The sequence below is a fragment of the Salvelinus namaycush genome, chromosome 2, assembly GCF_016432855.1.
Source record: "Salvelinus namaycush isolate Seneca chromosome 2, SaNama_1.0, whole genome shotgun sequence".
NCBI classification, from domain to species: domain Eukaryota; kingdom Metazoa; phylum Chordata; class Actinopteri; order Salmoniformes; family Salmonidae; genus Salvelinus; species Salvelinus namaycush.
In genome coordinates, this window is record NC_052308.1 from 71375327 (window position 1) to 71401477 (window position 26151).

A 26151-nucleotide genomic window follows, 5' to 3' on the forward strand; every position below is an offset into this window, starting at 1 on the left:
TAGGTTTACCTCCAATGTACTCACATCCTACCATACCTCTGTCTGTACGTTATGCCTTGAATCTATTCTCACGCCCAGAAACCTGCTCCTTTTACTCTCTGCTCTGAACGCACTAAACGACCAGTCCTGATAGCCTTTAGCCGTACCCTCATCCTACTCCTCCTCTGGCGATGTAGAGGTTAATCCAGGCCCTGCAGTGCCTAGCTCCACCCCTACTCCCCAGGTGCTCAAATTTGTTGACTTCTGTAACCGTAAAAGCCTTGGTTTCATGCATGTTAACATTAGAAGCTTCCTCCCTAAGTTTGTTTTATGCACTGCTTTAGCACACTCTGCCAACCCGGATGTCCTAGCCGTGTCTGAATCCTGGCTTAGGAAATCCACCAAAAACCCTGAAATTTCCATCCCTAACTATAACATTTTCCGACAAGATAGAACTGCCAAAGGGGGCGGTGTTGCAATCTACTGCAGAGAGCCTGCAGAGTTCTGTCATACTATCCAGGTCTGTACCCAAACAATTCGAACTTCTACTTTTAAAAATCCATCTTTCCAGAAACGAGTCTCTCACTGTTGCCGCTTGCTATAGACCACCCTCTGCCCCCAGCTGTGCCCTGGACATCATGTGAATTGATTTCCCCCCCCATCTATCTTCAGAGCTCGTGCTGCTAGGTGACCTAAACTGTGACATGCTTAACACACCGGCCATCCTACAATCTAAGCTTGATGCCCTCAATCTCACACAAATGATCAATGAACCCACCAGGTACAACCCCAAATCCGTAAACACGGGCACCCTCATAGATATCATCCTAACCAACTTGCCCTCCAAATACACCTCTGCTGTTTTCAACCAAGATCTCAGCGATCACTGCCTCATTGCCTGCATTCGTAATGGGTCAGCGGTCAAACGCTCCCCTAAAACACTTCAGCGAGCAGGCCTTTCTATTCGACCTGGCCCGGGTATCCTGGAAGGATATTGACCTCATCCCGTCAGTAGAGGATGCCTGGTTATTCTTTAAAAGTGCCTTCCTCACCATTTTAAATAAGCATGCCCCATTTCAAAAAATGTAGAACCAGGAACAGATATAGCCCTTAGTTCTCTCCAGACCTGACTGCCCTTGACCAGCACAAAAACATCCTGTGGCGTTCTGCATTAGCATTGAACAGCCCCCGTGATATGCAACTTTTCAGGGAAGTTAGGAACCAATATACACAGGCAGTTAGGAAAGCTAAGGCTAGCTTTTTCAAACAGAAATTTGCATCCTGTAGCACAAACTCAAAAAAGTTCTGGGACACTGTAAAGTCCATGGAGAATAAGAGCACCTCCTCCCAGCTGCCCACTGCACTGAGGCTAGGAAACACTGTTACCACCAATAAATCCACTATAAGTGAGAATTTCAATAAGCATTTTTCTACGGCTGGCCATGCTTTCCACCTGGCTACCCCTACCCCGGTCAACAGCCCTGCGCTCCCCACAGCAACTCGCCCAAACCTCCCCCACTTCTTCACCCAACCCCAGATAGCTGATGTTCTGAAAGAGCTACAAAATCTGGTCCCCTACAAATCAGCCGGGCTAGACAGTCTGGACCCTCTATTTCTAAAATGATCTGCCGAAATTGTTGCAAGCCCTATTACTAAACTGTTCAACCTCTCTTTCGTATATCTGAGATTCCCATAGATTTAAAAGCTGCCGCGGTCATCCCCCTCTTCAAAGGGGGAGACACTCTCGACCCAAACTGCTACAGACCTATAACTATTCTACCCTGCCTTTCTAAGGTCTTCGAAAGCCAAGTTAACAAACAGATTACTGACCATTTCTAATTCCACCGTACCTTCGCCGCTATGCAATCTGGTTTCAGAGCTGGTCATGGGTGCACCTCAGCCACGCTCAAGGTCCTAAACGATATCATAACCGCCATTGATAAGAGACAGTACTGTGCAGCCGTATTCATCGACCTGGCTAAGGCTTTCGACTCTGTCAATCACAACATTCTTATTGGCAGACTCTACAGCCTTGGTTTCTCAAATTATTGCCTCGCCATCAACTACTTCTCTGACAGAGTTCAGTATGTCAAATCGGAGGGCCTGTTGTCCGGACCTCTGGCAGTTTCTATGGGGGTGCCACAGGGTTCAATTCTCGGGCCGACTCTTCTCTGTATACATCAATGATGTTGCTCTTGCTGCTGGTGATTCTCTGATCCACCTCTATGCAGATGACACCATTCTGTATACCTCTGGCCCTTCTTTGGACACTGTGTTAACTAACCTCCAATGCCATACAACTCTCCTTCCGTGGCCTCCAACTGCTCTTAAATGCAAGTAAAACTAAATGCATGCTCTTCAACCGATCGCTGCCCGCACCTGCCCGCCCGTCCAGCATAACTACTGTGTACGGCTCTGACTTAGACTATATGGACAACTACAAATACCTAGGCGTCTGGTTAGACAGTAAACACTCCTTCCAGACTCACATTAAACATCTCCAATCCAAAATGAAATCTAGAATCGGCTTCCTATTTCGCAACAAAGCATCCTTCACTCATGCTGCCAAACATACCCTCGTAAAACTGACCATCCTACCGATTCTCGACTTCGGCGATGTCATTTACAAAATAGCCTCCAACACTCTACTCAACAAACTGGATGCAGTCTATCACAGTGCCATCTGTTTTGTCATCAAAGCCCCATATACTACCCACCACTGCGACCTGTATGCTCTCGTTGGCTGGCCCTCGCTTCATACTTGTCGCCAAACCCACTGGCTCCAAGTCATCTACAAGTCTCTGCTAGGTGAAGCCCCGCATTCTCAGCTCACTGGTCACCATAGCAGCACCCACCCGTAGCATGCGCTCCAGCAGGTATATCTCACTGGTCGCCCCCAAAGCCAATTCTTCCTTTGGCCGCTTCTCCTTCTAGTTCTCTGCTGCCAATGACTGGAACGAACTGCAAAAATCACTGAAGCTGGAGACTCTTACCTCCCTCACTAGCTTTAAGCACCAGCTGTCAGAGCAGCTCACACATCACTGCACCTGTACATAGCTCATCTGTAAATAGCCCATCCAATCTACCTCATCCCCATACTGTATTTATTTATTTTTCTTGCTCCTTTGCACCCCAGTATCTCTACTTGCACATTCATCTTCTGCACAATCTACCATTCCAGTGTTTAATTGCTATATTGTTATTACTTCGCCACCGTGGCCTATTTATTGCCTTACCTGTCTTATCCTACCTAATTTGCACATGCTGTATATAGATTTTTCTACTGTATTATTGTATGTTTGTTTATTCCATGTGTAACTCTGTGTTGTTTTCTGTGTCGACCTGCTTTGCTTTATCTTGGCCAAGTCGCAGTTGCAAATGAGAACTTGTTCTCAACTAGCCTACCTGGTTAAATAAAGGTGAAATAAAAAAAATTGGCGTACAGCGGCCAATTATCAGCGACTATCACACTTTTATGTTCCAATGGCACGTTGTGTTAGCTAATCCAAGTTTATAATTTTAAAAGGCTAATTGATCATTAGAAAACCATTTTGCAATTATGTTAGCACAGCCCAAAACTGTTCTAATTAAAGAAGCAATAAAACTGGCCTTCTTTAGACTAGTTGAGTATCTGGAGCATCAGCATTTGTGGGTTCGATTTACAGGCTCAAAATGGCCAGAAACAAAGAACTTTCAGCAGTGAAGAGGCGACTCCGGGATGCTGGCCTTTTAGGCAGAGGTCCAGTGTTTGGGTACTTTTGCCCATCTTAATCTTTTAATTTTATTGGCCAGTCTGAGATATGGCTTTTTCTTTGCAACTCTGAAGGCCAGCATCCCGGAGTCGCCTCTTCACCGTTGACGTTGAGACTGGTGTTTTGCGGGTACTATTTAACTTCGTATGGGTACCTGGGACGGTAGCGTCCCACCTGGCCAACATCCAGTGAAATTGCAGCGCGCAAAATTAAAAAAATACTCAATTTAAATATTTAACATTCTTGAAAATATATGTTATACATCAAAATAAAGCTCAACTTCCTGTTAATCCAGCCGCCGTGTCAGATTTCAAAAAGGCTTTGCGGCGAAAGCAAACCATGCGATTATCTGAGGACAGCGCCTGGCATACAAAAGCATGAAAATCATATTTCAACCAGGCAGGTGCGACACAAAAGTCAGAAATAGCGATATAAGAAATGCCTTTGATCTTTGTATGGTTGCACTCACAAGACTCCCAGTTACACAATAAATGTTTGTTTTGTTCGATAAAGTCCCTCTTTTATATCCATAAACCTCCATTTTGTTGGCACGTTTTGTTCAGTAATCCAATGGCTCAAAGGCAGTCACAACAGGCAGATGAAAAATCCAAATAGTATCCATAAAGTTCGTAGAAACATGTCAAACGATGTTTATAATCAATCCTCAGGTTGTTTTTAGCCTAAATAATCAATAATATTTCAACCGGACAATAGCGTCGTCAATATAAAAGAAAAACAAGAAAGGCGCACTCTCGGTCGTGCACAGGAAAAAGGTCTGGCGACTTCCCAGGGTCCACTCACTCAGTGGTCTTACACTCTCATTCTTCAGAATACAAGCCTGAAACTATTTCTGAAGACTGTTGACATCTAGTGGAAGTCATAGGAAGTGCAATTTGAGTCCTAAGTCAATGGATACTGTAATGGTATTCAATAGAAAACTACAAACATTTTAAAAATCCTAGCTTCTGGGCCTGAGTAGCAGGCAGTTTACTTTAGCACGCTTTTCATCCGGAGGTGAAAATAGTGCCCCCTACCCTAGTGAGGTTAATGAAGCTGCCAGTTGAGGACTTGTGAGGTTTCTTTTTCTTAACTAGACACTAATGTATTTGTCCTCTTGCTCAGTTGTGCACCGGGGCCTCCCACTCCTCTTTCTATTCTGGTTATGGCCAGTTTGCGCTGTTCTGTGAAGGGAGTAGTACACAGCATTGTGTATAGCCTTCATTTCTCAGAACAAGAATAGACTGACGAGTTTCAGAAGAAGGTTCCTTGTTTCTAGCCATTTTGAGCCTGTAATCCAACCCACAAATGCTGATGCTCCAGATACTCAACTATTCTAAAGAAGGCCAGTTGTATTGCTTCTTTAATCAGAACAACAGTTTTCAGCTGTGCTAACATAATTGCAAACTGGTTTTCTAATGATCAATTAGCCTTTTAAAATGATAAACTTGGATTAGCTAACACAACGTGCCATTGGAACACAGGAGTAATGGTTGCTGATAATGGGCCTCTGTACGTCTATGTCGATATTCCATAAAAAAATCTGCCATTTCCAGCTTCAATAGTCATTTACAACATTAACATTATGTCTACACTATTTCTGATCAATTTGACAATATTTTAATGGACAAAAACAAGGACATTTCTAAGTGACCTCAAACTTTTGAACGGTGTATTTATTATTTTTTCATTGCTTTACTTTGTGTGTATTTGGTAGCTGTTGTGGAATTGTTAGATATTGCTGCACTGTCGGAACTAGAAGCACAAGCATTTCGCTACACTCACAATAACATCTGCTAACCATGTGTATGTGACCAATAAAAAAATGTATTTGATTAATTACGACTAAGAAACTCTGGTATGAACTCTGGGCCCTGATCTTTCCCACCTGCTTAACTCTGACGCCACGCACCACTGAAAATGGCAACAAAAATGGTTCCTTCCGAGCTCAAAGCATGTGAACTCTCCAAGTAGACAAGTCGTTCCTCCGATCACTCCGACATGACGTGAGCGCGGCATTAGCCATAGCCTGGTCCCAGATATGTTGGTCTTGTCTTGCCCCTTCCTATGGTCCCTAAACAGATCTGGGACCAGGAACCACTTAGCCAGCCTCCCCTGGGCCTAATACAGCTCTACTACACCAATGTATGATGCTGCCTCTGTGTCCAACACCAAGCCAGTGCTTAAGTTTTTACTGGGCTTAATTCACTGGTTTAATTGCCCAATTAATGAGTGGTGAGAACCTCCGTAGCCTTTCGTTACAACGCCTGGTCTTTGTTTCTAACGGGATGATACATTTCTAACAGCGCGCCACAGTGGCCTTGGGAGGACAATTTAAAAACATCTCCATCAACAGCACTGCAGACTCATAACTGCTCTCTTTTTGTACAATGGGCTGCACATGTGACAAGCTTGAGTCCGTTTTTTAAAGACAGACATCAGTTGGCAGCTTTATTCAGTTGCAAGCTCTGTGCATAGAATTAGAACTAGAATTCTAGCTGTAAGGAACTGATATTGGGTCAAATTTCTCATCTTCTGCTCAGTCACTGTCCGTAAGGGATGCTACAGTTGATTATAACAGTGTGTGTAGATTGCTAGGGATTGTTTACCTAAGCCTCAGTGACACTGCTCTTATGTGGTTTCACATGAAACCAATAGGAAACCATCCATTCTGCTGTCTCTGTTGTCTAATGAGAGTACTGCCTGTCTGTAACCTCAACACAGAGAGGGGGTCTTAACAGTGTTTATAGTTGTGTGTTTACATGGAGACCAGTCCGCTGAGAGAACCTGTATGAGTTTGGTATGGGTGTGAGACTGAGGAACTCAGTGGTGATTAGTTTGGTGTGTGAGGTAGAGGGGATAGAGAGAGACTGAACGAGAGCGTATTGGTGGTAGTTGAGTTGTTTCAGAGAGAGAGAAAGTGTCTCTTCATGGTGATGGTCTTTGTTGTGGTCTGTTGTCTGCATTATGCTAGGTTGTAAATCTCCTTTCTGGGTGTGTGTGATCCCCCTCTCATCCTCTTTCCATGGCTCTGCCCTACCATTGGGCAGTAAATCACTTCATCAAATGCAGAATAAGGGGGTGAGTGTGAAAGGAGGAATAGGGAAGAGAGGGAGGGATAGGGTAATCTATGTGCAGGGCCAAACAAGCTAAATACACTACTGTGTCTCTGTCGCTCTCGTCTGACAGTGGAGTGGCAAGGCTCAAAGCAGAGCTGGCTGCTGTGTGAAGTGTGTCAGAATGAGGAGGTGTGCACGGCGGGCACTTTTCTTCAGTGCTCGTCTGTGTGGAGTGTGTCGGCGACGGACAGAAGGATAGGCCCCACCCCACCTCCATCTATCTTCAGCTGTGTGTGTGTTTGAGTTAAGCTGCTGGTTTCTGGTTGCCTCAGCTGGGCCTTTTTATCTGGTCTGCTGGAGCGCTGTCAACGGGCTGGGCTGTTCCCCGGGGGATGGATGGAGGGAGGGTGTTTCTGCCGCCTGCCGTGGTCTAAGCCTGCCTGCTGCATGGGATCAGAGGGGGAGAGATGTAGGGGCCTCTGTCTGGCTTCTCCAGGCTGTGGAAGGGGGAATTAGGAAAGATAGCTGGGGTGATTGTAGATGGAGAGGAAGAGATGAAGGGGTACTGAGGGAGAAAGCGGGAAGGAAGAGGAGGGATGCAGCCAAGGCCCTCTGGCTCCTCAGCCTGCAGCTCAAACTCTGGCAGTAGGGTTGTGGTGTGGGGCTATGGCTGAGCTGTGTTGGCACTAGCAGGGTTGTGGTGGGACCAAGTTGGCAGAGCTATAATGGCACCATGTACGAGCTGTGACTGGCATAGACCTCACTGGGAGAGCTGCTTGTTGACAAATTGGTGCAGAATTGGAGAAGACAAATTGATGCTGGGAGCATTTTCCATGTTTTGAGATTTGGGTTTGTGTGCTTGGCTTGTTGAAATGGAATTGACACTTGATACATTTTACATTTTGGTCATTTAGCTGAAGTTCTTATCCAGAGCAACTTAGTTATTAGCATGGACGGTGTTTTGAAATGCTTCCTGACATTTTCTCCCCTCTCCCTTTCTTTCCTTCCCCTCTCTCCTTTTTCAGTTGGGCCTGGGCAGTAACGGTGGCAGTCCGTTTGGTGGTCAGTACGGCCAGGGGGGGACAGGGCAGGGGGTGAACCCCCAGCAGCTTCAGAACAAGGCAGCACCCCTTACCGCCGTCACCAGCGTGCCAAACCTGGTAAGTCCTCCTGTCCACACACCTAGTCTGGCACCCTATTCCCTATATAGTGCACAACTTTTTTTCAAGAGTGTTTCCTGATCTCTCTGTATGTTATGTGCAAATGTCAAGGCTTTGCATTGATCCTGGGACCCTCTGATGTCACTGTAGTTAGGTGCAATTATTTTGATGAGGTAGAGGTTCTTAACCATATCCCCCCCTCTTTCCTCCACCCCTCCCCAGTCCCAGCAGCAGCCCGGGCAGCAGGTGCCCTCGGTGGGCATGGTCCCCGTGCCCGGCAGTGTCTCCATCTCTGGCCCCACGGCCGACCCGGAGAAGCGCAAACTGATCCAACAGCAGCTGGTGCTCCTGCTCCACGCCCACAAGTGCCAGCGGCGCGAGCAAGCCAATGGGGAGGTGCGGGCCTGCGCCCTGCCACACTGCCGCACCATGAAGAATGTCCTCAACCACATGACCCACTGCCAGGCTGGCAAGTCCTGCCAGGGTCAGTACTGGGGGGGGGGGCAAGGTCTTGCACTGTGGCTAATGGAGGGTGGGGACAAATCCTCGATGTGGAGTAGCACCATGGCTGGGTCGTTGAGGCCAGGGTTTCTCTCTCCCCCTGTCTCCATTGTTAAGTTCATGTTTTAAGTATCCCTATATTTCTGTTATTACGGGGCTATCACTCAGTCAAGAGTGCGCCTGCGCAGGGAGTCTGGTTGTCGATGGACCTAGCCTGGAGTGTAATGGCTACCTTTGAGTGTGTTCATACGGTATAGTAAACTTTGTTAAACTGGAACCTTGTCGTTGTGTCATTTCGAGTTAACATCCATCACTCCTCCCTCCCTCCACTCGTCCTGTCTGACTTCTCTCCAAGGTGCTCCTAGTAACACAGAAGGCCAGACGCTCTCCTTCACTCCATAACGGTCACACCACGCATCTTTGCCTAATCTGGTCACGCCACTGGGGATTTCCAGTTCTGCACCTCGAATGCTACTTTCCCACTCTCTCCCCTTTTCTCTTTCCCTCACAATTATTTTTCTTTCTTTCCCTTCATTCTCTAGTTTTATTTTCTCTTTCATGGCTTTAATGGAAAATTCCCCTCCAGCCTCCCTCTCATTTATGTCTGGCCTGGTATGCTGTCTGGTTGAAGTGTCATATGAAGCCAAACACTTGTGCATGCCAAGTCGTTGGTTCTTCGTGTCTCTGCCAGCTCATTTCCTTCGGCTACCCGCCACCCAAATAATCAGCACGAACGTTCCTCTTCAGAGTAATTGTTCCTTTTTCTCAGATCTAAAGTAAATAGAATTGTATTTTCTTAGGTGATTCTGGTGCTTGGATTGGCTTGTTTTCAGAATTCCACACAGAATTTAAGCAAACTGTTGCTAAACTCTTATTATGATAGGGGTTGTGTATTGAATCTGTAATAAGAAATTCATTTTGAGATATATTTGGGGGTTTTATTATTTAATACTCAAACAGTCTTGCCATTTTGGTGTATTCCCAAATAGTTATGTATTCATACTTCTCTACACCGCTTCAAGCAATTTATTCACTTAGCTGTCACTTTCATGTAAAGTTGCCTTTAGTTCTAGACTCCCTCTTCTCCTGCCCCAGGGCTTGCCCAGGGCTAGTGGCAGCAGCAGGCACATCTTCAGTTGGGCGAAAACGTTTTAAAACATTCTGAAATGTGGAGGTACTACTTGAATTTGTCCAATAACAATTGCTGGATTCTAGTTTACCGTTGCAAAATGTTTTGTTACTGTGTGCCCCACTGACAGGATCCAGGGCTCTCTGTTAGCCAATTTGGGATCTCTGCTCTGGAGAATAGAGGGAACCTAATATGTCTGCTACAAAACCAGGAGAAACATGTTTTGTTGTTTCTTGTTCTCTCCCTAATGAGGCCAATGACGAAATCCTGAATTTGCCCAATTCTTTTTTTCTTCTTCTGTTGAACAGGGCCCTGGGACTCTATATTAGCCAGTTAGCCAACACTGCCAGGAGAAACCCAATCTGACAGGTACAGATTCCAGAACCAAAAAGAACACGTTGTTTTGGTTGTGGTTCTCTTCTTCTGCCTCCCAAGGCCAAATGCAGTAGACTCTTCCCAGTCTGAATTATCCCTGTGAGATCGCTGGTATGATAACCAGGCCTTTGGGGAGTCTCTGGTTTCTCCTCAATTTCTCGTTCTGCCTCTGTGTTATAACAAGCCAAGACTTATTGTTTAAGGCCTTGCTGCTCTCTGTGTTGCTTTGGAAGGCCTGGATGCTGTTGGCACTAATACACTCTTGCTCTCTTAAAGTGCATTTTGTACTCATGTCAGAGATAATATATGCTCCTCTTCCTGGTCAATGTAGAATATGAAAGTCTGGGGTTATATAAATATTGGTTGTTGCTTTTTGTTTTGGGAGCCAGTGGTGGTTGTCTAACTTTGTGTGTTCCTTGTGCTCTTCGGTTTACCGTCTGTAGTTGCTCACTGAATACACAAAGATGGTGCCGTACTGTGTGGCCTCCAGGTTGCGAGCTCTAATCCAACTTGGATAATTTGTGATTATTTTGGCATTTATTTGTACTTTATTTTCGCAATGTATCCGCTATCATTTCTTATAACCGACAATAACTTTTGAACATCAGATCGGCAGTTACTTAGGCCAAATCCGGCTTCAACTTCGACTCATCTGCCCTGGACTCTTTCTGTAATTCCGACCCAATTTTCGGGGTATCCAAGTGAAAACGTCGGCGTTAGAGACGAGAGGGGGAGTATTTGCGCGATTAAGGTGAAGGGAAAACTGCCCCCCTCTTCCCTCCATTCTACTGGCCACTTGATAATAAGATGGATGACTGCCGATCGTGGCTTTGCTACCAACAGAATCATTATTAGCGTACACCTAATATGTTCCCCCTGTTGATGCTTATTATGCATTAAGGTTGAACCAAAAGATTACATGTAACAAATATAAATGAAATGGGAAACCATTAACTATGTGACATTGAATTAAACAATGTATGTTGATGCTAATATAATGTACAATATTCAATTGTTTGCATAGGATAACAATAGCCTAATATATTTAATATGCCATAAACTATTGATTTAACAGTTTCACTCAATTCATTCTAATTAACTCTAATAATTGACACACCCTGTTTGTCTACATAACCTGGTTCAATTATTCATGACATGACCCTGAAGAAGGCACAGTGATGCTGAAACGTTGGTGATTTACCCTATAGATTATCTATGTAGTGTGCAACTCTCTCTTATAGTTTATTCGCCTTTAGTCAGCACCTCAACACAAAATCATTTTTCTGGGTGTGTGCCAGCTCATGTTTTCTATTCTACATATTGGCAATGGAAGTTACTTTTAGATTTGTATCATTTTAATTTAGATAGAATTATGATTAACCACATGATGTTGATTTAGACGTATGAAAACTTTATAAATGAAACTGTTCATTTAAAAATCATAACTGGCAAGCAGAGCAGTGGAAATGGTACGCTAACTTATCACTCCAAATGGAAAGAAGCAACCCCACACATGAATGGTCTCAAGATGCTTTACTGTTGGCATGACCCAGGACTGATGGTAGCGCTCACCTTTTTTCCGGATGCCCCAAACAATCGGAAAGGGGATTCATCAGAGAAAATGGGGTAAAGTCCTCAGCAGTCCAATCCCTGTACCCTTTGCAGAATATCAGTCTGTCACTGATGTTTTTCCTGGAGAGAAGTGGCTTCTTTGCTGCCCTTCTTGACACCAAGCCATCCTCAACGTCTTCACCTCACTGTGCGTGCAGATGCACTCACACCTACCTGCCTGCTGCCAGGCTTCCTCAGCAAGCTCTGTACTGGTGGTGCCCCGATCCCGCAGCTGAATCAACTTTAGGAGACGGTCCTGGAGCTTGCTGGACTTTCTTGGGTGCCCTGAAGCCTTCACAACAATTGAACCGCTCTCCTTGAAGTTCTTGATGATCCGATAAATGGTTGATTTAGGTGCAATCTTACTGGCAACAATATCCTTGCCTTTGAAGCCCTTTTTGTGCAAAGCAATGATGACGGCATGTGTTTCCTTGCAGGTAATCATGGTTGCCAGAGGAAGAACGATGATTCCAAGCACCACCCTCCTTTTGAAGCTTCCAGTCTGTTATTCGAACTCAATCAGCATGACAGAGTGATCTCCAGCCTTGTCCTCGTTAACACTCACACCTGTGTTAATGAGAGAATCACTGACATATTGTCAGCTGGTCCTTTTGTGGCAGGGCTGAAATGCAGTGGAAATGGTTTTGGGGGGATTCAGTTACACGGCAAATAGGGACTTTGCAATTAATTGCAACTCATCTGATCACTCTTCATAACATTCTGGAGTATATGCAAATTACCAGCATACAAACTGAGACAGCAGACTTTGTGAAAATTAATATTTGTGTCATTCTCAACTTTTGGCCATGACTGTACACAAGCACACACTCACGTATAATCATCACATATGCTGCTGTTACTCTGTCATATATCCTGATGCCTAGTGACCTCTATATCTACTGCTATCACTCCAGAATCCCTGCACATTGTAAATATGATATTCAAACTGGCCCTGTATATACACTGCTCAAAAAAATAAAGGGAACACTTTGACTTGGAGTTACATTGTGTTGTTTAAGTGTTCCCTTTATTTTTTTGAGCAGTGTAGCTTACTTACACTACATGGTCAAAAGTATGAGGACAGCCCTTTATATTAGCGGATTCTGCTATTTCAATCACACCTGTTGTTTACAGATGTATAAAACCGAGCACACAGTCATGCGATCTTCATAGACTAACATTGGCAGTGTAATGGCCCGTACTGAAGAGCTCAGTGTCTTTCAACGTGGCACCGTCATAGGGTGCCACCTTGCCAACAAGTCAGTTCATCCAATTTCTGACCTGCTAGAGCTGCCCCGGTCAACTAAGTGCTGTGAAGTGGAAACGTCTAGGAGCAACAGCGGCTCAGCGTTAGTGGTAGGCCACACAAGCTCACAGAATGGGACCGCCAAGTGCTGAAACACGTAGTGCGTAAAAATTGTCTGTCCTTGGTTGCAACACTCACTACCTAGTTCCAAACTGCCTCTGGAAGCAACGCCAGCACAAGAACTGCTCATCGGGAGCTTCATGAAATGGGTTTCCATGGCCGAGCAGCCGAACACAAACCTAAGATCACCATTCCCAATGCCAAGTGTTGGCTGAAGTGGTATAAAGCTTGCCACCATTGTACTCTGGAGCAGTGGAAATGCGTTCTCTAGAGTGATGAATCATGCTTCACCATCTGGCAGTCCCAAATCTGGGTTTGTCGAATGCCAGGAGAACGCTACCTGCCAGAATGCATAGTGCCAACTAAAGTTTGGTAGAGGAGGCATAATGTTCTGGGGCTGCTTTTCATTGTTCGGTCTAGGCCCCTTAGTTGCAGTGAAGGGATTTCTTAACGCTACAGCATACAATGACATTCTAGACGATTCTGTGCTTCCAACTTTGTGGCAACAGTTTGGGGAAGGCCCTTCCCTGTTTAAGCATGACATTGTCCCCGTGCACAAAGCGAGGTCCATACAGAAATGGTTTGTCGAGTTCTTCCACACCGAACTTGACTAGCCTGCACTGAGCCCTGACCTCAACCCCATCGAACACCTTTGGGATGAATTGGAAAGCCGACTGCAAGCCTGGCCAAATCGTCCAAAATCAGTGCCCGACCTCACTAATGCTGTTGTGGATGAATTGAGTGTTCCAACATCTTCTGGGAAGGCTTTCCACTATTGTGGAGGCTGTTATAGCAGCAAAGGGGGAACCAACTCCATATTAATGCCCATGATTTTTGAATAAGATGTTCGATGGTGTCCACATACTTTTGGTCATGTAGCGTACTTCTCGTGTTTATTTCATTTTGTTCTACCTTGTTATTGATTACTACATTGTTGGGTTTAGTGCTTGAAAGGCATGTGACATTAAACATGTGTTACAGGTGGTGTAATGCTGTATTCCCTCTGCTCTTCCTTTCCCCTCTGTAGTGGCTCACTGTGCGTCATCCAGACAGATCATCTCACACTGGAAGAACTGTACGCGGCACGACTGTCCTGTCTGCCTGCCGCTAAAGAACGCCAGTGACAAGAAGAACCAGCAACGTGAGTAGTACCCACACACACTGATCTAGGATCAGTTTACTGACTCCCCATATATCAACCATTAGGGTATAAACCCAAAACTGAACTCAGATCAGTGACTAGAGACCACCTCATCCTACTCAATGAGTACTTCATCATCCATAAGACACCGCCACCTGTAGGATATTTATATCCTAGCCTTGTGTTCCTCTAGCTTGGTCTTAGATATGTTTGTGCTGTCTTGCCAATGACTGTAGATCTAGGCAAGACGGCACAATCAGATCTGGGACCAGGCTAGCGTTCCACAGGGCTGGCTGTGAACAGCTCGATGAGCAAGAGTGGACTCCTGCTGGGCTTGTAATCCGAGACGCAGGAGGGAGAGGGGGATGGAGGCATGGAGGGTGTGTGGCTGTCCTGCTGAGCGATTGGCTGGTGGACTGATGATTCATTTAAACCCCCCCAGATGACTGCCTGCCTCCATGGATGCTTTTTTTTTTTTTCTCCTTTCTTGTTCTCACTCTGTTAATTGCTCCCTCTCTCTCCATCGCTTTGCCTTACTCTGCTTTCTTGTTTTTTCCCTTTGCTCTTTTACTCCTTCTTTCTCTCGTTCTCCGCTTGCTCATTCTCTCTCCCTCTGCTCAGCATCTTTCATCACTCTGTTCTTCAGAGAGTTTGTTTCTCTCTGCCTGATTCACATGCTGGAAAGCACAATGGCACCACTCACTGACTACTCCTGCCAGTGTAAATAGCAAGCAGCGTTTCAGTTCGCTCTCCTCTGAATTTTGTTGTCTTATTATGCGTCCCAAATTGCACCCTATTCCCTACATATACCAGGGCCCATAGTGCACTATAGGGAATAGGGTGCCATTTGGGATGCAGACTTAGAGTAGTATGTTGGCGTAACTCTATTTAATATGCAGATTTTACACATGTAATACCCCCTGAAGGAATTTCTACTGCTCTTGTGTGTCACAATGTGGTTAAACCACTACGATTAGAACCATATCTGCTGTTTCACACGGCTATCTCATGGCAAGTAAAGTTCCAAGAATAAATATCAATCAAGTTATGAAAGCTTTGTGTGTGTGTGTGTGCGCTGATTGTGTGTATACATGAATGTGTGCCTACATGACCGTGTGTATATTTGTGTTTGATTACATTGTATAGGACTATAGCTTACAGCATATGTTTACATTGTCAAATCAATCAAAATCAATGTTAACTAGAATCTCTCTCCCCCCTCCAGCCTTGCTGAGTTCCCCCAACGCTGCCCTCCAGAACTCCCTGGCCTCTGTGGTCTCTGGCCCCCCCAGCGCTCCCTCCCTCAACACACCCACCCCCATCGACCCCTCCTCCATGCAGAGGGCCTATGCCGCCCTGGGCCTGCCGTACAGCAACCAGACCCCCACCCCCGGTCAGACCCCCCCAGGGGAACAGAACGCTACCCAGGGGCAGCATCCACAGCTGATGAGACCCATCAATGCACTAGGTGAAGAGTGGTTTTGTATAGCAGGGCTGTGTTCATTAGGACACTCCACAGAAGACATTTGGAAATGTTTTGGAATGGAAAATGGGAATTAGTGTTTTCTTATTGGACCAGGTCAGGTGGTCGCCCTGGGCCACCCTGTTTCAATCAATTTTCTGTTTGCTGCCTAATGAGTACGATCCCAGGTGTGTCAGTTTGGGAGAAGTGTTTGATTAAGAGACCATAGTTTAGTCAGTCTCCATTGGACCTTGCTCAACAGGTTTTATTGTTTAGTTTCTACTTAATTTAACTGCGTAAACATTAAAGCGTCTGTGTGCGCTTCTGTCTTGTCTGACGAGACGTGTGTGTGTGTGTGTGTGTGTGTGTGTGTGTGTGTGTATAATACAATCTTAACTTGCGTCTAGACACATACAGATTCTAACTTGCCGTGTCTCTGTTTCTCCAGGTAACCAGATGGCTCTGGGGGGCGGGGCGATGGGCGTGGCCTCGTCAGATCAGACCAATCTGCACTCAGACTCTCTCAACGCCAACAAGTGAGTCTCAGCAAACATACATCATGTCTAGGAGCTGTGCCAAGGAATTGATTGATTGAATAGGTGGTTATTCAAAAAAACTGTTGCTTTAGCTGAGAGGAAACAGATCAAGTGACTGAAACATGAAAGTAGGCGTATAGCACGATCATGGATAATAAGTCAATACATTTAGCTGTATTGAAGATTCTCCCACACAGGTTCCTATATGAATTGACTTGTTGACACAGCACCAGACTTAATTGAATTGTAAATCCTCATGAGCTTTTGTTCAGGCCTATGTAAGATGTTTCCCCTTGTCCTAATCTCCCCCTCTCCTGCCCATGTCAGTCAGCTGCTGTCCGACGGGTCAGGTGTTGGCTCCATGGGAGGTAGCCTGCCCACCGCCGCCCCCCTCTCAGCATCGGGAGTCAGGAAGACCTGGCATGAACACGTCACTCAGGACCTCCGCAACCACCTCGTCCACAAACTGTACGTCCAGATGGCTGCAGTGGGAAAACGACCATAGAAAACTGTTAAAATACTCTTATCTCAATGGAATACTCAACACAAGTCTCTCAGAGTCGTGGTTCAGTTCCAAAGCAGTGGTTTTGTATTGTGACTCACCGGGAGCCTTTAGCTGTATTGTCACCCACCACACAAACAACTTCCTAGTCACAACCACCCACATCCACTTATATCAGAAGCTCTGTAATGAGAAAGTCATGTTCTTAAGGTGACATAAGCAGTGAACCACTTGAAAAGATTCTAGAGACTCCGAGTCCTTCCCATGTTCATTAGTTTGTTTATTCAATGCCTCTGCTCTCTCCCTCTACTTCTTTCTGTTCAGAGTACAAGCCATTTTCCCCACCCCAGATCCGGCAGCTCTAAAGGATAGGCGGATGGAGAACCTGGTGGCATACGCTAGGAAGGTCGAGGGGGACATGTACGAGTCTGCCAATAGCAGGGTACGACGCACACACACACAAGCTAGGAAGGTGGAGGGGTACAGTGCATTCGGAAAGTATTCGGACCCCTTTCCACATTTTGTTACATTACAGCCTTAATCTAAAATGGATTAAGTTGTTTTTCCCTCATCAATCTACACACAATAGCCCATAATGACAAAGCAAAAACAGATTTTTAGGAATGTTTGCAAATGTTTTAAAAAATAAACACATTTTCAGACCCTTTGCTCAGTACTTTGTTGAAGCACCTTTGACAGCGATTACAGCCTCAAGTCTTCTTGGGTATGACGCTACAAGCTTGGCACACCTGTATTTGGAGTTTCTCAAAAAAATTCTCTGCAGGGCCCCTCGATCTGTCAAGTTGGATGGGGAGCGTTGCTGCACAGCCATTTTCTGGTCTCCAGAGATATTTGATTAGGTTCAAGTTCGGGCTCTGGCGGGTCACTCAAGGGCATTCAGAGACTTGTCCCTAAGCCACTCCTGCATTGTCTTGGCTGTTTGCTTAGGGTTGTTGTCCTGTTGGAAGGTGAACCTTCACCCCAGTCTGAGGTCCTGAGTGCTCTGGAGCAGGTTTTCATCAAGGATCTTTTTATACTTTGCTCCGTTCATCTTTGCCTCGATCCTGACTGGTCTCCCAGTCCCTGCTGCTTAAAAACATCCCCACAGCATGATCCTGCCACCACCATGCTTCACCGTAGGGATGCTGCCACCACCATGCTTCACCGTAGGGATGGTGCCAGGTTTCCTCTGGGTGTGACGCTTGGAATTCAGGCCCAAAAGACTCTTGTTTTTCATGGTCAGGGACCTTTAGGTCTCAAAACAAACTCCAAGCGGGCTGTCATGTGACTTTTACTGGTGAGTGGCTTCCATCTGGTCACAACCATGAAGGTCTGATTGGTGTAGTGCTGCAAAGATGGTTGTCCTTCTGGAAGGTTCTCCCATCTCCACAGAGGAGCTCTGGAGCTCTCTGTCAGAGTGACCATCGGGATCTTGGTCACCTCCCTGACCAAGACCCTTCTCCCTCAATTGATCAGTTTTGCCTGGCGGCCAGCTCTAGCAAGAATCTTGGCGGTTCCAAACTTCTTCCATTGAAGAATGATGGAGGCCACTATGTTCTTGGGGACCTTCAATGCTGCAGATATTTTTTGGTGTCCTTACCCAGATCTGTGCTGCGACACAATCTTGTCTCAGAGCTCTACAGACAATTCCTTCGAGCTCGTGGCTTGGTTTTTGCTCTGACATGCACTGTGGGACCTTATATAGACAGGTGTGTGCTTTTCCAAATGATGTTCAATCAATTGAATTTACCACAGGTGGACTCCAATCAAGGAGGATGATCAATGGAAACAGGATGCACCTGAGCTCAATTTCGAGTCTCATAGCAAAGGGTCTGAAAACTTGTGTAAATAAGGAATTTCTGTTTTTTTTTAATACATTTGCAAAAATGTATAAACCTGTTTTCGCTTCGTCATTATGGGGTATTGGGTGTAGATTGAGGGGGGAAATTATATAATCAAGGGGTCTGAATACTTTCTGAACGCACTGTACGATTCTGCCAACATTAGGGTACAACGCGCGCACTGGGAAGGTGGAGGGGGACATGTACGATTCTGCCAACATTAGGGTACAACGAGCGCACTGGGAAGGTGGAGGGGGACATGTACGATTCTGCCAACATTAGGGTACAACGCGCGCACTGGGAAGGTGGAGGGGGACACGTACGATTCTGCCAACATTAGGGTACAACGCGCGCACTGGGAAGGTGGAGGGGGACATGTACGATTCTGCCAACATTAGGGTACAACGCGCGCACTGGGAAGGTGGAGGGGGACATGTACGATTCTGCCAACATTAGGGTACAACGAGCGCACTGGGAAGGTGGAGGGGGACATGTACGATTCTGCCAACATTAGGGTACAACGAGCGCACTGGGAAGGTGGAGGGGGACATGTACGATTCTGCCAACATTAGGGTACAACGCGCGCACTGGGAAGGTGGAGGGGGACATGTACGATTCTGCCAACATTAGGGTACAACGCGCGCACTGGGAAGGTGGAGGGGGACATGTACGATTCTGCCAACATTAGGGTACAACGAGCGCACTGGGAAGGTGGAGGGGGACATGTACGATTCTGCCAACATTAGGGTACAACGCGCGCACTGGGAAGGTGGAGGGGGACATGTACGATTCTGCCAACATTAGGGTACAACGCGCGCACTGGGAAGGTGGAGGGGGACATGTACGATTCTGCCAACATTAGGGTACAACGCGCGCACTGGGAAGGTGGAGGGGGACATGTACGATTCTGCCAACATTAGGGTACAACGCGCGCACTGGGAAGGTGGAGGGGGACATGTACGATTCTGCCAACATTAGGGTACAACGCGCGCACTGGGAAGGTGGAGGGGGACATGTACGATTCTGCCAACATTAGGGTACAACGCGCGCACTGGGAAGGTGGAGGGGGACATGTACGATTCTGCCAACATTAGGGTACAACGCGCGCACTGGGAAGGTGGAGGGGGACATGTAAGATTCTGCCAACATTAGGGTACAACGCGCGCACTGGGAAGGTGGAGGGGGACATGTACGATTCTGCCAACATTAGGGTACAACGCGCGCACTGGGAAGGTGGAGGGGGACATGTACGATTCTGCCAACATTAGGGTACAACGCGCGCACTGGGAAGGTGGAGGGGGACATGTACGATTCTGCCAACATTAGGGTACAACGCGCGCACTGGGAAGGTGGAGGGGGACATGTACGATTCTGCCAACATTAGGGTACAACGCGCGCACTGGGAAGGTGGAGGGGGACATGTACGAGTCTGCCCACATTAGGGTACAACGCGCGCACTGGGAAGGTGGAGGGGGACATGTACGAGTCTGCCCACATTAGGGTACAACGCGCGCACTGGGAAGGTGGAGGGGGACATGTACGATTCTGCCAACATTAGGGTACAACGCGCGCACTGGGAAGGTGGAGGGGGACATGTACGATTCTGCCAACATTAGGGTACAACGCGCGCACTGGGAAGGTGGAGGGGGACATGTACGAGTCTGCCAACATTAGGGTACAACGCGCGCACTGGGAAGGTGGAGGGGGACACGTACGATTCTGCCAACATTAGGGTAAGACGACGCGCGCTGAGAAGGTGGAGGGGGACATTAGGGTACGACGCGCACTGGGAAGGTGGAGGGGGACATGTACGAGTCTGCCCACATTAGGGTACGATGCGCACGCTGGGAAGGTGGAGGGGGACATGGATGAGTCTGCCCACATTAGGGTACGACGCGCGCGCTGGGAAGGTGGAGGGGGACATGGATGAGTCTGCCCACATTAGGGTATGACGCGCGCACTGGGAAGGTGGAGGGGGACATGGATGAGTCTGCCCACAGCAGGGTCCACAGCTCACATTCCCCAGAAACGAGCCCCTTGAATAGTCCTCAGTGTCCTGCTTTTACCTGTTCTATCAGTTTGTGCTCTTACCTGTTCTATCAGTTTGTGCTCTTACCTGTTCTATCAGTTTGTGCTCTTACCTGTTCTATCAGTTTGTGCTCTTACCTGTTCTATCAGTTTGTGCTCTTACCTGTTCTATCAGTTTGTGCTCTTACCTGTTCTATCAGTTTGTGCTCTTACCTGTTCTATCAGTTTGTGCTCTTACCTGTTCTATCAGTTTGTGCTCTTACCTGTTCTATCAGTTTGTGCTCTTACCTGTTCTATCAGTTTGTGCTCTTACCTGTTCTATCAGTTTGTGCTCTTACCTGTTCTATCAGTTTGTGCTCTTACCTGTTCTATCAGTTTGTGCTCTTACCTGTTCTATCAGTTTGTGCTCTTACCTGTTCTATCAGTTTGTGCTCTTACCTGTTCTATCAGTTTGTGCTCTTACCAACACTTGAGCACTGAAGTTGATGAGCCATACTGGTGGTAAACTAGTTTTTATGCATTCTAATAGTTTGTAGTTTTTAGACTGCTAGATTGTTTTGAACTACATTACCCAACCATTTTATTCATTCATTTGTTGTCTCCCCTGCAGGATGAATACTACCACTTTCTGGCAGAGAAGATCTATAAAATCCAGAAGGAGCTGGAGGAGAAGAGGAGGTCTCGGCTCCAGAAACAGATCATCAACCAGGGGCCTCTGACGGCTGCAGGAGCCCAACAGCAGCCTGGAGGTCTCCCGCAGCCCAACACCCTGGGCCCTGGGCAGTCTGTTAGGCCACAGAGTGAGTACCAAGCCATAACCCTAAACCCTAACATTCTGGAGGTGGTAGTGGTGGTGGTGGGTAGTCCAAAGCCAGGGCTTTTCTGGAACTGTTTGGGGGGTTGCTTTTCTGCCATCTTTGTTTGCTGCTCTTCTCCAACCCTTACCTTATCCTGCTGTCTTTCTCTGCTTCCTCATCTTCCTCAGATGGACCTGTGTCTATGCCCAATGTGCCAAATCAGATCATGAATCGCATGCAAATTGTTCAAGGTACCAACCCCACCCTAGGTTTTCTTACTTAAGGCAATTTGTGTGTGTGGTATGAATCTGCGTATTCGTGTCGATCAATTTGATGTATGCGCTTGGCATCTCTCTACAGGTGTGTTGTGCGTCATGTCCTGTGTGCGTGGTGAGGGCGCGCGTGTGCGTGGTGAGGGCGCACGTCTTGACTGACGTTGTGTTCCACCTCTCCTCTGCAGGGCTCAATCAGTTCAGCCCCATGGCCCTGCCCAACATCCAGATGTCCCAGCAGCCTCTAGGGCCCCGTGCCGCCTCCCCCATGAACCACCCCACACAGATCAACATGGGCTCCGTCCCCTCCGTGAGTACCACACACACACACTAGGATATACAAGGGTGTCCTGTCAACACCTCCCATAGTGCGCTAATTTTGACCAGAGCCCTATGTAGGGAATAGGGTGAAATGATGCAGCAGCACCACCCCTCTGAGGTACAGCACTGCTGGCATGGTTTACTGTTGTACCAAGACTGACTGAGAGAGGGGGGGTGGAGAGAGAAGAATGGAGAGAACAAGGGATGTGAAAGAGAGGGGGAAGGATGGAGAGATGGGGATGGAGAGTTTGTACTCCCAGCATTCCCTCTTAACGCTCAGCAGCATCACAGCGACTGTTCTTTAGTAAAACCGTAGCGTGGGATGCGGGAGTTACAGGGGTCACGTTTCAGCACACAACGCGCCATTTATTTTAGTTTTCCTAGTGCTTTGTCAGTCAGAGCGCCGCTTGCTCACTGATGACGCCGCCTTGTCGAGAGCTCTCGTAGTGATAATTGATGATCTCTCCCCTTATAGACAACCCCTCTGTTGGTGCTGTCTGGAAGAGATGGCACAGTGACTAATTGAAATGGCAAACTGGTTGTATTCAGATTTTAAATTGGTATTCACATAGGCTTGAAGGGATATATTGAAATTATGCTGTATTTTAGGGGCCCCCGACTATAGCATTAAGGCTGGCATACTACTCTTTACGCTTCATTGTGTTTGTGTATATCTAGGATTTGATTGATTGGTTCTGCTATTACCACGGTAACACTCTCTCCTCCTCAGATGGGTCTGTCTCCCTCGCGGATGCCACAGGCCCAGGGCATGCTGGGAGCCCACGGCGGCGGCGGCAGCATGGTGGGCCAGACAGCCAATCAAAATAGTCAATTCCATCCCCCTCAGATCCCATTTCCCCCCTCTACCTCTGGCACCATGAATGCTAACAACCTGGGTCTAGGCCAGCCCCCAGCACAGGCTGCTGTCACACAGGTGAGAGATAAAGGGAGTGAGGGTTAGATAGATGGTGGGAGGGAAGGCCTGGGCTACTGTCACAAGGGTGAGAGATGGATGGGGGGGTTCAATTTCCCACTAAAATCAGTAACCGTCACAACTCACACACTGACTATCATGAGGTTCCCTTCTTAACTCAAGTCTCTGTGTGTGTTTGGTTTATGTGTATGTAATCGTTGTTCTGTGTCGTCTTCTGTTGTGTGTGTGTGTGCCTCCTCTCTCTCCCTACAGCAGCAGTCGCCGCAGCAGCAGAGTGCTAACCTCCCCATGAGTGCACTTGGTCCCCTGGGCCCCCAGCTCCCCTCCCAGCCCCCCCTGCGCTCCACTCCTCCACCCTCTTCCTCCACAGGGGGGCCCACAACTAACCTGCAGCCCCCCAAGCCCTCCAGCCGCAGCTCAACCCCCACCCTTTCCACCCCCGGTCCTGGTCCTTCCAACACCCCTCCCCGCCCAAACCTGACCCAGACCCAGCCTCCTCAACCCCAGCCACATACCCCCCTCCAGCCACAGACTCAGTCCCAACCCCAACCGGAGCTTCCTACAGTGCAGCCCCCGACCACGCCGGTGAGAGCCCTGAGACCGCATGGCATGCCCTTCCACCTTGAACTTCTACCTACGACATCCCTTTGTAACCTCTCACCTTCAACCCTTTCTGGTTGACCTTTTGACCATGCCATCTTGTGTTCTAGCTGCATGACAACCAGTCCACCAAACTCACTAGTCTCTCACTCACTGATTTCACAAATTGTGAAGAACTTGCTTTCTACTAACTGCTCATTTCACCCTCTTTTTATTATTCCTCCTTTTTCCCTCTTTCTTTCTTTTGCTCACTCTCCTTTTTTCTCGCTCTTCCTCTCACTCTGGCGCTCTCTCCTTCTCTCTCTCTTTCAGCTTTCTCAGACAGGTGCCAGTCTGGATAACAGGGTGCCCACCCCAGCTTCTGCTGCCAGCGGCGACTTGCATTCACACTCCCAGCATGCTTTGCCGGACCTGCCGGCCCAGGAGACCAAGGCCGAGCCGCGGCTTAGGGACCAGCGGGAGTTTGAGTCGGCCAGTGGCAAGACCGAGCCCAAGATGGAGGTGTGTTTTGTTAGACAATGTTGAATCATAGAAATAGAAGCTATGAATCACATGGTTTATACTGTAAACAAGGCATTTCCCCTAGCTTTATTAATCGCCCATCTTTACTTCCTGTTTGCAGACTGAGGAGGACTCTGGTTCCCTGTCAGTGAAGGAGGAGCCAGAAGAGAAGCAGGTGCCAATGGAGACTGAGGAGAAGAAGCTGGAAATGAAGACTGAGCCCAAAGAGGAGGAGGGGGGAGGAGCCAACGGCACAGTGTCATCATCCCCTTCTCAGTCACGGAGAAAAAGTGAGCTCTCTCTCTCTCCTCTCCTCTCTCTGCCAAAGCAAGTGAAATGGATAATAAACAATAAAAAAGTTCTAAAAGAATAAAGACATTATGTCATATGTCTATATACAGTGTTGTAACGGTGTGCAAATAGTTAAAGTACAAAAGGGAAAATAAATATAGGTTGTATTTACAATGGTGTTTGTTCTTCACTGGTTGCCCTTTTCTTGTGGTACAGGTCACATCTTGCTGCTGTGATGCACACTGTGGTATTTCACCCAATAGATATGGGAGTTTATCAAAATTGTATTCTGGCCACCTTTCTCTCTCTCTCTCACCATTCTCTCTAGCCATCTCTCGCCATTCTCTCTAGCCATCTCTCGCCATTCTCTCTAGCCATCTCTCTCTTTCTCTAGCCATCTCTCTCTCTCTCTAGCCATCTCTCTCCTTCCCTCAAGAAGAGACTAGGGACAGGACAAGGAATTGGTCTAGGATGAAACTTATTAAAAAAACACCTATTAAATCTCTTTCTCTCCATATCTGTTCCAGTCTTTAAGCCAGAGGAGCTGCGCCAGGCCCTCATGCCCACCCTAGAGTCTCTTTACAGACAGGACCCAGAGTCTCTACCCTTCAGACAGCCTGTAGACCCCATGGTACTGGGCATCCCAGTGAGTACACACAGACACGCTACAGACAGGACCCAGAGTCTCTACCCTTCAGACAGCCTGTAGACCCCATGTTGCAGGGCATCCCAGTGAGTACACACAGACACGCTACAGACAGGACCCAGAGTCTCTACCCTTCAGACAGCCTGTAGACCCCATGTTGCAGGGCATCCCAGTGAGTACACACAGACACGCTACAGACAGGACCCAGAGTCTCTACCCTTCAGACAGCATGTAGACCCCATGTTGCAGGGCATCCCAGTGAGTACACACAGACACGCTACAGACAGGACCCAGAGTCTCTACCCTTCAGACAGCCTGTAGATCCCATGTTGCAGGGCATCCCAGTGAGTACACACAGACACGCTACAGACAGGACCCAGAGTCTCTACCCTTCAGACAGCCTGTAGATCCCATGTTGCAGGGCATCCCAGTGAGTACACACAGACACGCTACAGACAGGACCCAGAGTCTCTACCCTTCAGACAGCCTGTAGATCCCATGTTGCAGGGCATCCCAGTGAGTACACACAGACACGCTACAGACAGGACCCAGAGTCTCTACCCTTCAGACAGCCTGTAGATCCCATGTTGCAGGGCATCCCTCTAAGTAGCCCACCCCTTAAACCACTCCATAGAGAACCACAGAGTTCAAATACCATTTAGTCATTCCACCTGAAACTTCCATTCTAGCAAATCTGAATTCTACTCCTAATACAGACCTGCCAACATGCATGCATTTTGCGTACCAACTACGCAATTCTCTGTCCTTGTACGCAGGTACGAGATCCCAGTTAAAAGTATGCAGAAATGAATGGGGCCTGATACATTTTGTTTTTTATAAAATAAAATAAAAACATGAATACAAAATAAATCCTCTGAGTAAATCTAACATCCCGATTCTCAAACTGCAACACACAGACATGTACAGAGTTTGTGTCAACGGACATGGAGATGAATACATCGTTATTGGACGTAGCTACCCCGTGTCTGCCCCTCCTGTTTGTTGTGATGTTGAGTTTGCCGACTGTCAGCTGTACGTAAACACACAGTCCACTCCGTGTGTTGTGGAAAGGTAAACACTAAGTGTGTCAAGCTAACTTTAGCGAACATAAGATGGACATTCAGTGGGCTCTAAAGTGCCAGCAGTTCACTCGCATTTGCTAGTGAAATAAATTAAATGCAAATACGAAAAATAACTCGCATTTGTGCGTGTGTGATATACATTTAATTCTGCCTCCCATTAGTTGTATTTTCCACGTAACATTACGAGGATCACGCAACCTGAGACTGTAACTGTAATTATGATCCACGTCACAAAAAGCATTACAAAAGTAAAATGAAAAATAAATAT

The 26151-nt window shown here is 47.1% G+C and overlaps 1 protein-coding gene across 4 annotated transcripts in view; it reads left to right on the top strand.

The window, feature by feature from the left end:
• crebbpa (CREB binding protein a) overlaps positions 1 to 26151 on the top strand; it is a 69915-nt gene that overhangs the window by 28055 nt on the left and 15709 nt on the right. The window contains exons 3-17 of one of the 4 annotated variants that reach the window (XM_038960427.1): positions 7813 to 7947; positions 8170 to 8431; positions 13957 to 14070; positions 15296 to 15538; positions 15981 to 16068; positions 16396 to 16536; positions 16895 to 17012; positions 21050 to 21239; positions 21425 to 21487; positions 21697 to 21818; positions 22560 to 22763; positions 23016 to 23348; positions 23676 to 23864; positions 23986 to 24154; positions 24683 to 24801. In XM_038960427.1, coding sequence (XP_038816355.1) covers positions 7813 to 7947; positions 8170 to 8431; positions 13957 to 14070; positions 15296 to 15538; positions 15981 to 16068; positions 16396 to 16536; positions 16895 to 17012; positions 21050 to 21239; positions 21425 to 21487; positions 21697 to 21818; positions 22560 to 22763; positions 23016 to 23348; positions 23676 to 23864; positions 23986 to 24154; positions 24683 to 24801 — 2490 coding nt within the window. The remainder of the gene's footprint in view (positions 1 to 7812; positions 7948 to 8169; positions 8432 to 13956; positions 14071 to 15295; positions 15539 to 15980; positions 16069 to 16395; positions 16537 to 16894; positions 17013 to 21049; positions 21240 to 21424; positions 21488 to 21696; positions 21819 to 22559; positions 22764 to 23015; positions 23349 to 23675; positions 23865 to 23985; positions 24155 to 24682; positions 24802 to 26151) is intronic. The other 3 variants (XM_038960436.1, XM_038960451.1, XM_038960443.1) reach the window with 3 other exon arrangements.